General features: G+C 35.5%; 1 protein-coding gene across 1 annotated transcript in view; it reads left to right on the top strand.

Moving 5' to 3' along the window:
* The window catches only part of Caap1 (caspase activity and apoptosis inhibitor 1), a 32,465-nt gene that overhangs the window by 11,433 nt on the left and 7,312 nt on the right, over positions 1 to 13,720 (top strand). Inside the window, exon 6 of the mRNA XM_013020772.1 lies at positions 6,614 to 6,687. Within this exon, the coding sequence (XP_012876226.1) occupies positions 6,614 to 6,687 (74 nt within the window). The remainder of the gene's footprint in view (positions 1 to 6,613; positions 6,688 to 13,720) is intronic.

The following is a 13,720-nucleotide window of genomic DNA, read 5'->3' as shown; positions in this document are numbered from 1 at the left end:
GTGGTTTATTGGAGATAGGAGTCTCACGGTCTCTCCTGCCCGGGCTGGCTTTGAGCTGCGATCCTCAGATCTCAGCCTCCTGAGTAGCTAGGATTACAGGCGTGAGCCACCAGCGCCCCGGCTAGGAATTAGATTTAAGAATTATGCAGATATGATATCCGTGGTTTCTAAATACTTGTATTTAGCAAAAGCTAAGGGATGGTATTGTCACCCTAGAGAGACAAACAAACGAAAACAACTATATTGTAGATAGTTGAAAAACTTTAGCATCTATAATTTTTTATTGTTTAAAAGCTATTAGCAATGTATCAATACTTGTGAAAGCTAAGAATTAAGATAAACTGTGACAAAAACAATACTTGTAATAATAAGAATAAATAAGATAATATGCAGATCTGGAACTACGAGTGCTATCTCCATCTGGAGACAGGCTGGCAAAGAAGCTTTATTATAGTTAAATAGCACTAACAACGAGAATAGGTATTTGGCTTATAACGTTAGATGATTAAGCTTTAAGCAATGTGTTTGTAATGAAATTTAAGTCTTGAATAGTGCAGTGAGATAATCAAGACTAAAATAATAAAAGTACAAACACTTCATGGAAATCTTAGCAATGCTTTAGAATTGCTTTTGCTAAATATCTTTAAATGAATATACTTTTATTGAATGATATTGAGGGAGATGTCAGTGGAAATGAAGCTGTATTTCCCTGTAGATAATAAGTAACATTGAGATAATTTTGTAGTTTTAGAGGACAGATTCAAAATCCAGATTCTCAAAGTTAGTTATATCACAAAATAGGTTATTTATGAATGTTGTGGTATAACTTCTCCTAGCCACTCCTAGTTTCTTAGCAGAGTATGGACATGTTCTAAATTGGCTATCTAATTCTAGTTTTGAATTCAGTTTTTGAAAAGTGAATTAACTTCTACTTGGATTCCAGTGGCTTATACCTATAATCCTAGCTAATCAGGAGGCTGAAATGTGAGGAATGCAGTTCAAAGCTAGTCAGAGCAGCAAAGTTTGTGAGACTCTTAATCTCCAATTAGCTACAAAACAAAATGAAACAACAACAAAACAATTGTGAAGCTGTGGCTCAAGGGAGCACTATCCATGAGTGAAAAAGCTAAAGGAGATTCCCCGGGCCTGGCCTTTGAGACCCAATTCTGGCACAAACAAACAAAAAAATATTATATAAATAGGCCTGAGTTTAGGAAATATGTGTGCAAATTAAACCACTTTATTTTCACCATATGGTTTAAATATCTCAAAATTTATAGAGAATTGTAAGAATTACTTTAAAATGTCCATTTAAGTTAGTGTTTTAAAAATCTAAAATGTGAACAGCTTGTTTTAAAATAGAAAATATGGTTATTAAAATGTTGACAGGATTAAAAAGAGCAAGTGGGTTTCATCTACTTACTACTTAACATGGTATTATTCATTAGACTGAATTAGTTTAATAGTCATGTTTCTTAAATAGTCTACACCCTTCAAAACAAGTGTTTTTCTGTATACTGTTTATAGTAAGGGTAGGTATTTGAGAGAAGATAAATAATATAGTGAAAATATAGATGTAATTTTCTCTATCTGTATATGTTAAAGTCCCTCAAAGATATTCAAATTCTATTTGCTAAGTCATTAAATGTTAATGTATCCATTAAAAGGGGACTTTGCAAATATGATTTAGATGTGTATTGAGGTGAGATTTTCCAGGATTATCAGGTTGAGCCCTGAATGCAGTCATATGTATCTTTCACATGAAGTATGAAGGACATTTGACACAGAAGACTATGATAAAGGCTGGGAAGGTGGCTTAGTGGTAGAGTGCTTGCCTTGCATGCATGAGGCTCTGGGTTCAATTCCTCAGCACCACATAAATAGAAAAAGCTGGAAGTGGTGGAAGTGGCACTGTGGCTCATGTGGTAGAGTGCTAGCCTTGAGCTGAAGAGCTGAGGGACAGCGCCCAGTCCCAGAGTTCAGGCCCCACGACTGGACCTTCCCCCCCCACCCCCCTAAAAAAAAAAAAGACTATGATAAAAGCATAGGGAAGCAGTTAACTTTGAATGTAGATGAAGGGGCCATGAGAATGGGAATAAGACTGTAGCTACAAATGCTGGAGCAGTCAAAGAGATAGTCTTCCTGAAGCATTGGAAGGGAGTGGGGCCCTGCTAAGGCATTGACATTGGCTCAGTGATACATATTTTGGACTTCTTCCCTCCAGAATTGGAAGAGAATAAATACTTGTGTTGCAAATTTGTTACAGCAGCCATAGGAAGCAGGTATACCATGCAAACTTACACACCATCTAAATTCCATCCACGTATCTGGTGTGTGGCTGGAAAACAGGGGGAAAGATTGTTTATGGACTCAAGTTAAGATTCCCTGCTTCAAAGCTAACCATTATTAACAGTTTTCTTGTGTTCTTTTGCTGGAAATGTTCTGCTTTCCTAGAGTGACTGTTTGTCTTTATGTATCTAGTGTACTATTTACTATCTTACTTATTTGAATTATACACATAGCACAATGAGATGCAGTAAGAATAAGTTTACTGCCATTTACCATTCTGCCTTTCTATAGAACAATCAGAGCAAACCATCCTTTTTTATCCTCCTAGAGGTATTCCATACACTTACAGATTATTGTGTGTATGTATGTATATGTATAACATGTACATATATGTATATATACATATACATAACACATATTTGTATATATAAATATATGTTACATATTACTTATATGTGCACATATAATCTACTTACACATATATGCATATATATATATATATATATATATATACACTGTAGACACAAATGGTAGCACACTGTGAGGACTATTCTTTTCCTATTTATTTTTTTTCTATATAACAATATGCCTTATTTTCTTTTTTCTTTTTTTTTTTTTTTTGGGTCCGTTCGTGGGGCCTGAACTCTGGGCCAGGGCGCTGTCCCTCAGCTCTTCAGCTCAAGGCTAGGGCTTTACCACTTGAACTACAGCGCTACTTCCGGCTTTTTTTTTCTGCTTATGTGGTGCTGAGGAATCGACCCAGGGCCTCATGCATGCAAGGCAAGTGCTCTACCACTGAGCCACCTTCCCAGCCCATATGCCTTATTTTCTTAGATTTTTGAAGGCGAGTCAGAAAGATGTAACTGGAAGCTGGGAATGATCCTCAGTTTAGAGCCAACATATAATCAAACCTTTATATTAAAATTTCCTAATATTTTTCATTTGGACAAGAAATTGGTCCTCAGATCTTCTTTAGAAATGTTTTTTAAGCCTTTATTAATTTACATGTGTGGTTGTTCTTAATTAAGTTCCAAAGATCTCCCCAGTGTATTACTCTGATAAAAAAAAAAATATCTTGGTGTTGTGAAAGTGGATAGAGTGGATAATTAACTGTATTTGGGTAAAAGAAAATAAATTTAATCAGTGTTAATTTGATAAATTTAGGCATACAGATAGTGCTCTATAATTCAAAACTTGCTTTTAAGTTAATTTGCTTAAAATAAAGAATTGCAGATGGGAAAGGGAGTTAGAAAAATAAAATAGGATTTTTCTTTTGTTTTAAATGGAGGGAAATACAGAGATCATGATGGAACTCTCAACCCAAATTTTCTTTGAGTTCTTTCCTTTGTCCTCTCTTTTCTCTCCTTTTTTTAAATAAAATTTTTATTTAGTTTCAGAGTGTTTGATAGAAGTATTTAAATATAAATTAAAACTATTCCTAGTACTTGTACCTAATTTTACATGAGAGTAAACTTTAATTTTCATAGCTAGAAACAAAAAGACAAATGTATATTGAAGATTTATTAGACATTAAGTCATTTTTTATAACACCTTTTCATGCTATTTAATGCTTTAAAAATCAAGTAGATAACTCTCATTTGTAAAGTAATTTGAGTTGTAATGTCTACATCTTAGAAAAATTAGCATAGATTTTAAAAAATTTAAATTTTAAATTAAAAAAATTTAAATGTGTTGGAAACTGTTTCTGGGTTTTGCTTTGCTGTGTTTTGCCTTTTGGTGATACTGATGTAAAAAGTGTTCATCATTTCACTTTTCTGCCACAAGGTGGTACACTGTACCTACTGTCTGAAATTCAATAGCTTGATCAAACCTAACTTTACATAAAGCAGAATTTTATAGACATTTATAGAGTAGATAGAAGTTTTATAGAGTATAAACAGATGATTACAGATAACAGATAGTCTTTATACAAGAGTCTTAATTTTATTTAAAGGATAGTTAATGATATTTGACTAGTTTTTATTATATTTTAGTCCTTAAATGTTTTATTTGGAAATAATCTCAGACAATGATATGTTGCAAGAATAAGAGTTCTATAAGAAATATCCACATAGCCCTTATATTGATTTATCTATTAATATTGTATTCCATTTGTCTTTCAGTATTCCTGAGTATTTTTTATGAAATATTTGAGGTATAGGTTACATATATCATGACACTTTGCCCTTAAATATTTCTCTAAAGGACGTTGATATTCCATTATATAACCACAAGTATCAACTTTAGGAAATTCAGTATTACTATTTCAACTTGTTCAGCTTAGTTAAGTATATCTTTTATAACATTTTCCCCTTCTGTTCAGCAGTGTCAGGTCAGTTATAACATGTCATTGTCATAGTTGTTTAGTGCCCCCCCTTTTTTTTTTAATGTTGGTGTGGGGCCTGAACTTTGGGCCTGGGCACTGTCCCTCAGCTCTTAAGCTCAAGGCTACAACTTGAGCCACATTGCCACTTCCAGCCTTTTCTGCTTATGTGGTACTGAGGAATCAAACCCAGGGCCTCATGCATGCAAGGCAAGCACTCTACCACTGAGCCACCTTCCCAGCCTTGTTTAGCTTCCTTTAATGGAAATATATCCATAGCCCTTTTTATTTTATACTACATTAACATTGAACTCTTACTAGAATATTGATCATTTCAATTAGAGTTTGTGTGGTATTCATAATACATATTATACATTCTGGGCCACAATGCACGGATGATATTTCATTTTCATTACAGTATTACATGTGCTCACTTATTTATGTTCATTTATTTATGGTGGTACTGGAATTTGGACTCAGGATGTAGCACTTGTTGAAGTTTGGTGTTTCATAAATTGGTTTCAGTTAAATTTGTTAACTACTGAATAAAAGCAAACATTTTAATATATTTTATGGGGCACCATATCATGTTTAGATTTTTTGTAAATGTAGCTAAATATATGTAGATGAAGAATGAACTGCCATTCGGGGAGGTATAAAAGCAAACCAAACATTTCCTGTAAAGGTTGATATTTAGATTAACCCTCTCAATAGGTAAAAGTCTCATTTGTCTGGAATACTAGAAGTGGCACACTTTAATATGATTCCTTGCATTACTTGTTATTTTGCTCCTGGGTTGCCAAGGAAAATTGTTGTTGATATACCCTTGGGATCTGCCAGTTGTTTGGGTGAAAAAATAAAATCTGAAACAGGTGACTTTAGACAATGAAGAAGTGTGAAGAATTGAGCCAGGGCAATTATAAATCTCTCAAGTGTTAAAATTAATTAATATCAAAGCGATGTAATTCTTTTTTGAGAAAGATTTTACCACATAGCCTAGGCTGGCCTGGAACTTGAAATTCTGCCTCAGCCACCAAAGTGCTAGGATTGCTGACATACATCACCATGTCTGGCTCCAGCATCAGATGGCTTTGAGTCTCTGTTTGAATTTGTGCAGTATTAATACAAGCTTTTTAAAGTACAAAATAAACACACAGAACCAATATATTGACTGGAAAGAATATTATAAACTTTTGAAACAAATGATCATAGTCACTCCCCACCCCCTTAGGCTATTTGAAGGATTTATTAATGATAACTAGATAGAAATTGTTTACTGAGCAGGAAAACTTCCTATATATTTTTAATGTGTTAATCTTAGAGTGTGTATAAAAATTATGAGGTTATGAGTTTTGGAGAAAGTAGTCATTTCATCTGAATATTTGCACTTAGTTTATTGACTTTTTTTTTGCTGAAAAGCTATTTGTAGAATCAATATTAAGGTGTGCAATGCTGTCTTAAGTGGTATGATGCTGTCTTAAGAAATCATCAGTTTAGTTTTCTGTTTCTGAACTTGGTGAATTGAAACTTTTTTATAATACATTTAACACATGTACTTTGATTATATAGTATATTGAATATAAAATATGTATTTTCATGTACTGTAGACATCAAAGCATTTGAGGTATGAAATTAGATGAATATAATGTAATTTGAAGTCCAAATTCCCATTAAATTTAACAGTGGAACTTGAAAAATTATTGCATACTGCTGTGAGTGGTGATTTCTCCCATTAACTACCCTGCAGAGTATTGGAAGGGAGAAGAAAATTGCCTCCATGTTCCTTCTGGGTTTACCCCTTGATTTTTCAAAGGAATATATTCCTTAAGTTGGTTTGTCGCTGCTGACACTTGGTACATGTTTCTGAGTCTCAGAATGTACTACCTTGTACCTTGGGGCTTATAGGAATCCATTGTATTTTCCCAAGTGTCTCCCTTATTTCTAGGAACTTGGGCAGTAAATATTTCATTAAAATTTTCTTAATGTATTTTTATTCCTCAGACAAGATACCTGTATAGATTCTACTTCTTCCCTGAGAGAAAATAAACAGCTGGAATGTTTGGAGTTAAAACAAGGTATGGCTTAAATACATAATTCGTTTTTACCTTTTGCCAATGGTAAGTTTACAGTGTTCCATACCACTCCAGATACAGTACCAGATAAAGTTACAGATAAAGTACCAGAGTGATTTATTTGGTCCAAAATAAAAAGAGGAAAGAATCTGTCCTTTATTTTATGATATTCTTAGCTACTGGAATAACCTTAGTAATGCTTAGTTGATTGTAGGCATCACCAGAAAGATTTTGTAATCTTGAACAGTTTTAGTTGGGTAATTTCTGTTACATAGTCTTACCTATAAGGCACTAAAGTATATGTTAACTGAGTAGCTTAGAGTTATAGGTGGAAAAAAGCCAATAACTTTAGTTGTTTTTGTTGTTGTTTGCTTGCTTGCTTTTTGAGAGAGGGTGTTTTGTAGCTCAGGTTAGCCTTGAAGCTCCAATTCTTTTGCATATTCTTCCCAAGTCCTGGAAGTTACAGGCCTGTAACTTTTACAGGATAACCTTTTCCCCCAAGATATTTACTTTGTCCTTATTTAAGTTCTTTCTTGAAGAAATAAAGTATTAAGTTTAAATTTATCTTAGCCTTGTAGATTAATAGGAATAATCTTTTATATGCCTTTTGGTTCTCATCTCTACTAGGAAAAACTCAAGAGTATAAGAAGTTATTTTTACAGCTACTCAAATATCACTTCACATTTTCCCATTTCCTGTAAAATTAATTCAAAGCATCAAGTATCTGTTGCAAATAAGAGGATTGAGTTTTCTGCTATGCATACATCTAATCTTTGATGTCTTAGGATAGTTTTTATAAGACTAACCATAGGAAAGAGAAGCAGATCGACAGACTTTTAAAACTGTAGTCTGTTATTCATGCTTAATAAGGTAAAAAATGTATAATTTATATGTACAAGGAAAAAGCCCTAGATTAATATTTCTAATGGTCTTGGGAATTATTTATGCTTTCCAGAAGTTCTTTTATATGAGTCTCAAAAATAGCCAGACAAAATGTACTATGATTACTTCTGAGTAACTCCACAACTCAGATTTTGTTTGACTGGCATGTTAAATATTAACACTTTTTTCATATAACTTAATCACATAATTCCTCCTATACTTCATGTATAATTAAACAGCACTGTTTCTTTTGTTTCTAAATGTTTTTTTTATCAAGCGGTATGGATAGTATGCTGTTACTTCATCTGGGGAGAGACTTAAGTCATATGAAAGATATAAAAGACTGTAATGAGTCAGGTCATTCCTATGCCAATGGAAAAAGGAGTAGAGACTGTATCGCACAAGTTAGCTAAACCTGCCTTCTTAGGCAAGATAGTTTTCTTGAGTTAAGGTACTCAAGAGTTTTATAGAACTCCGTTCCTAGTGTCAACAGCTTAGTTTCTGTGATTTTCTTGTGGTACCTTTAATTATTTGGTTTTTGTTTTTTTTGGTGTGTGTGGGGGTTCCGATCGTGGGGCCTGAACTCTGGGCCTGGGCACTGTCCCTCAGCTCTTCAGCTCAAGGCTAGTGCTCTACCACTTGAGCCACAGCACCACTTCCGGCTTTTTTGTTTTTGCTTATGTGGTGCTTGCAAGGCAAGCACTCTACCACTGAGCCACCTTCCCAGCCCCACCTTTAATTATTTGGAAACCAGTCATGGAGGTACAAAGAAAAAAACCTCAGAGTATGCCAGTGTCATAAGTCCAGGCCTTTAATGCTTTCAAGCCTGTAAACTACAGTAAGGCAAACTACTAATTACCTCAAGTCTCAGTAACACCTATGGCATCAAGCAGAGAGGGTCAAGAACTGATATCAAAGTTTGCCACTTTTGATGGCAGTTTATGATCAGTTATTCTTAGCCTGTAATAAAGGCTTAAATTAAGTTTCAACTTCTACATAAATTAAGGGAGTAAGTCAATAATAAAATGACTAGTATGTAAACATTGCATAATGGGATAAACAAAACTCATCTAGAAGGTTTATTTATGGAGAATATCTTTCATATAAATACTAGCATAATTGTAATCTGAACCAGATAGTAACTAACTTGTATGGAGTTATCAAGATGCTGAGGTGTCAGGAAATATAAATCTTAGCAAGTTAAATAAAGGTCATTCCTTTTTTCTTTTTTCTTTTTTTTTTTGTCAGTTATAGTGCTTGAACTCAGAGCCTGAGTGTTGTCCCTGAGCTCTTGCTCTATGCTCTACCACTTTGAGCCACAGTGCCACTTCCAGTTTTCAGGTGATTAATTGGAGATAAGAATCTCATGGACTTTCCTGCCTGGGCTGGTTTTGAACCATGATCCTCAGATCTCAGCCTCCTGAGTAGCTAGGGTTACAGGCATGAACCACCAATGCCTGGTTCAGTCCCTTTTTTCTAACATGCAGAACTCTCAAAATGTTATACTGTTTCTTCAACTTTTCTTGCATAGTTAGCTATTCTGCTCACAATGAGCTTCATAAAAACAGAGTAAAATGGTCCTGTGAGTGCATTGGCATTTAAATAGCTTGACCATTTAAGACAATTCGTTGAAGCTTATTGAGTACTAAAATGACCTTTTTTGTTCAGAAGACCAGAATATAAAGTAGCATTGGATTTTCATTTTGTTTTTTTATTTTGTGCTAGTCACAGGGCGTGAACTCAGGGCCTGTGCACTGTCCCTGAGCTTCTTTTGCTCAAGGCTAGTGCTCTACTACTTGAGCCACAGTACCACTTCTGGCTTTTTGGTAGTTAATTGGAGATAAGAATCTCAGACTTGGGGCTGGGAAGGTGGCTCAGTGGTAGAGTGCTTGCATCCCATGCATGAGGCCCTGGGTTCGATTCCTCAGCACTACATAAGCAGGAAAAACTGGGAAGTGGTGCTGTGGCTTAAGTGGTAGAGTGCTAGCCTTGAGCTGAAGACCTGAGGGACAGTGCCCAGCCTGGAGTTCAGGCCCCATGACTGACAAAAAAACCAAAAAACTCAGATTTTTCTGCTTAGCCTGGCTTTAAACTGTGATTTTCAGATCTTAGCCTCCTGAGTAGCTAGGCTCATATAGTTTTATATTTAATATATTTGCTAAGGAATGAACAACCTTCCATCTAATTTTAAAAAATTTCAGAAATTAGTAAGGCATCAGTGTTTTCCCCTCTAGCAGTATAGTATGACTGACACATGAGAATTAACATTATAATATTTATGATGTAAAAATACATAAATATAGTATGTCTTGGAAATTGTCATTAAAAATCTTTAAACTGTAAGAAATGACTGAGTTAAATTTAGATATTTAGATTGGAGAAAGAAATTGAGTTGAAGTTTCTAGTCATTATTATACAATATTTGAAGGTTTGTCAAAAGAAAAGTGATTTGTTCTGCATGGTCCCCAGGAATAAAAATGGAATCATAAGATAAAATTATCATTGGACCAAAAATTTTGGATCCATTTATGTCAAATTATCAGAGCTGTCAGCCCTCTAAGTGAAATTCCTATTGCCAGTGGTGTTCCAACAAAGGTTGCATACACCAACACCTGGTGGTGCTGTTGTACAGCATATTCAAACAGTACTCTGAGGTTTGGCCTTAATCTTAAAGTTGCTTTCAAACTGGAAGAATTTGTAAAGATTAGTGCCTAGCAAGTTGTTTGTACTTGGACGAGTGCATACATATATAAATTAATATTTTTGTTTATTTTGTACCAGTACTGAAGCTTGAAGTTGGCCTGAGTACTGTCCCTGAGTTTTTATGCTAAAGGCTAGCACTCTTACCACTTGCGCCACAGCTCCACTTCTGGCTTTTTGATAATTAATTGGGGATAAAGAGTCTCAAGGCCTCTTCTGTCCAATCTGTCTTCGAACCTCAATCTTAAGGTATCAGTTTCCTGAATAGCTAGGATAACAGGCATGAGCCATCAGTATCTGACTAATAGATATTTTCTTAAATTGTTCAATGGAAGCCAAGTGAAATATTCAAACTTTTTTCTGTTACCTCTAGATTTTAAACTTCTATTAAAGAAAGGATGCTTTATTTAGCTTATAGGTTATTTGATGGTTCTTTGAAACATTTTCATTTGAATAAAGTCATTAAGTATAACCAGTCATAATGTAATCATATGCTATATAAAATGATCAAAGTTTCCAAGCCATTTACTACATTTTACTGTGAATCCTATATATTATTTTTTCATTTGAAAATTATTCTTCCTTATTAGAGGTATGCAGAACATAAAATATACATATAAAGGTTTGTTTTGGTTAGGCGTACATTTTCTATTGACAATGATCTAGCTAGCTGGGTTTGAGTGGCTTATGCCTGTAACCCAAGCTATTCAGGAGGCTGAGGTCTGAGGACAGTGTTTGAAGCCAGCCTGGGCAGGAAACTGTGAGACTCATCTCCAATAAACTACTCAAAAAGAAGTGTTGCTGTGGCTCAAGTGGTGGAGTACTAGCCTTGAGCACAGAGAGGCTCAGGGACAGAGCTGAGGCCCTGAGTTCAAGCCCTGGGACTGGTGCGCAAAAATAAATAAACAAATAAACAATTTAGTTGTCGTCTGCATTTTTATTTTGGGCTTTAAGTTTATGAGTTGGTTTATTCCTAGATGGCTTTAAAATTGACCTTATTAAACTGAAGCTGTATGGTAGAGCACAGCCTAGCTTCATGTAAATGGTCCTGGCCTAGGTTATCTCCAGAACTAAAAAATTTTTTTCCGGCTGGGAAGGTGGCTCAGTGGTAGAGTACTTGCCTCGTATGCATGAGGTCCTTGGTTCTATTCCTTAGCACCACATAAACAGAAAAAGCCAGAAGTGGCGCTGTGGCTCAAGTGGTAGAGCATTAGCCTTGAGCTGAAATGCTGAGGGACAGCGCCCATGCCCAGAATTTAAGCCCCTACTTTCTTTTTTCTTTTCTTTTTTTCCTCTTCAGAGATTATAAACTAATAAGCCTAGAATTTTACTGGGAATTGATGTCACATTTCCTGTACTGTTGTCTTGTTCGAGACACTTTCATTTGACAACCAGAGCTGTGTTGCTCTGTTACATTTAGTTCCAGTATATCTTGGAATAGAAATAGAAATCAGTTGTGAATTTGAGTTTTAACACCTCGAATCCAGTCGGTCCACATCTGAAGTATCAATTCATCTACATCGGTAGCAAACTTAGATCAAGCTACAAGTCCTCCCCCTTTGGTTTTTTGAGACAGTTTCTTACCATGTTCCTAGATTGGACTGGAACTCACTGTGTGGTCCATGCTGGCTTTGAACTAAAAATTCCTCTGCCTTACATTCAGTCCTAAGGATTAAACCTTGGGCCTTGTGCTGGCTAAGCAGTCATTTTAGCATTTGAACTATGCTCTAGCCCTTTTGTTTCTGAGATGGGATCTTGTTACCTTTCTGATATTGACTTATGATCCTCCTGCCTCTGCAGGTATGAACCATTGGATTACTTTAAAGTAAATCCCAAATATATTCAGTTAATGGATAAATATTATAGAATAGAAAGCCATACTCTGTGTGTGTGTGTGTGTGTGTGTGTGTGTGTGTGTGTTTGTGTGTGTGTCCACATGCACACATACGACAGAGAAAGGGACGGGGGAGAGGAGAAAGAGAGGAGAGAGGAGAGCTTGAATCCAAGGTTGGGTTATTGTCCCTGAGCTTTTTTGCTCAAAGCTAGCTAGCACTCTATCACTTGAACCATAGCTCTACTTTTGGCTTTTTGATAATTAATTGGAGATAAAAGTCATAGACTTTTCTGTTTAGGCTTGGCTGTGAACTGTGATCCTCAGAGTCTGGCCTCTTTAGTACAGGTGTGAACTACAGGTGCCTGGCTGGAACCATGCTTGGAATCCAGAATTTTGATTTTTTCCAGGGCTAGGGACATAGTGATGCCCAGTATAGAGCTGTTTGTACTGCCCAGCCAATATAAGTGTTCAGAGCATATTTAAACCAGGCTAGGCTAAGCTTTTTAGGGTTCATATGTTAGCCATATTAAATGCCTTTTCAATTTATGTTATTTTCAACTTATGATAGGTTCATCTGTATATAACTACATTGTATGTTGAGCATCTGTAGTGTGTAACTCTACAAAATAAGAGATCCATCTATATGTATCTCTGTTGTCTTTTCTTTGCAGTTTATTTCTTTTAATTTTTTAAATTAAAAAAAATTTTTTTTGGGTCCAGTTGTGGGGCCTGAAATCTGGGCCTGAGTGCTGTCCCTCAGCTCTTCAGCTCAAGGCCAGTGCTCTACCACTTGAGCCACAGCGCCACTTCCGGCTTTTTTTCTTTTTGCTTATATGGTGCTGAGGAATCGAACCCAGGGCCTCATGCATACAAGGCAAGCGCTCTACCACTGAGCCACCTTCCCAGCCCTGTAGTTTATTTCTTGAGACTGAGTTTTTTTGTTCTGTAAAATTTTTTCACTTCCTTGATTGTAACTGTTTATTCCTTTGTCTCTTATGTTTTCTGCAAAGTAGTAGATTTACAGGCTTGATAAGTTTAAAGTTGGGGACATGGCTCTAAGAGTAGGATACCTGCTTTGCAATTACGATACCCTGAGCTTAAATTAAAATGTTGCTAGAAAATAAAACCCCAGTTATTTACTTACTTGAACCTGTTTTGAACAAATTCAAGTTTGAAGTTTTTGGAAAGAATATTTAGAAGCACTGCTGTGTGCCCCCATGAGGAAGCACAGAGTATAACATTTCTACTTTTTTGTGATCCTATTCTTATTATTGTATATTGTCTGTTATCACTGATGAAAATATCCCTGTTCTCCGAAGTTAGTTACTATGGTTTGTCTCCCCAAAAGTTTATGTGTTGGACATTTAATCCTTAAGTTTGTTAATAGTATTTGGCAGTGAGCCTTTGGGAGATAAATGAGGATTAGATAAGTCATGAACGTGGAGTCCTCTGTTTCTTCAGTGGGTTCTTGGCAGGGAAGGGAATATATAATATGTATGTGCCATCTTTAGCAGAAATTCAGACAGCAGTTTACTCCCTGTTGACTTAATATAATAATTCATTATCAAGAGGTTCACAGGCATGTTGTCATTCTGAAAATTAGGCAATCTTCTTCCCTTC

Source organism: Dipodomys ordii, unplaced genomic scaffold, assembly GCF_000151885.1.
Source record: "Dipodomys ordii isolate 6190 unplaced genomic scaffold, Dord_2.0 Scaffold53, whole genome shotgun sequence".
Classification (NCBI taxonomy): Eukaryota; Metazoa; Chordata; class Mammalia; order Rodentia; family Heteromyidae; genus Dipodomys; species Dipodomys ordii.
This window is presented reverse-complemented; position numbering and strand designations above follow the sequence as displayed.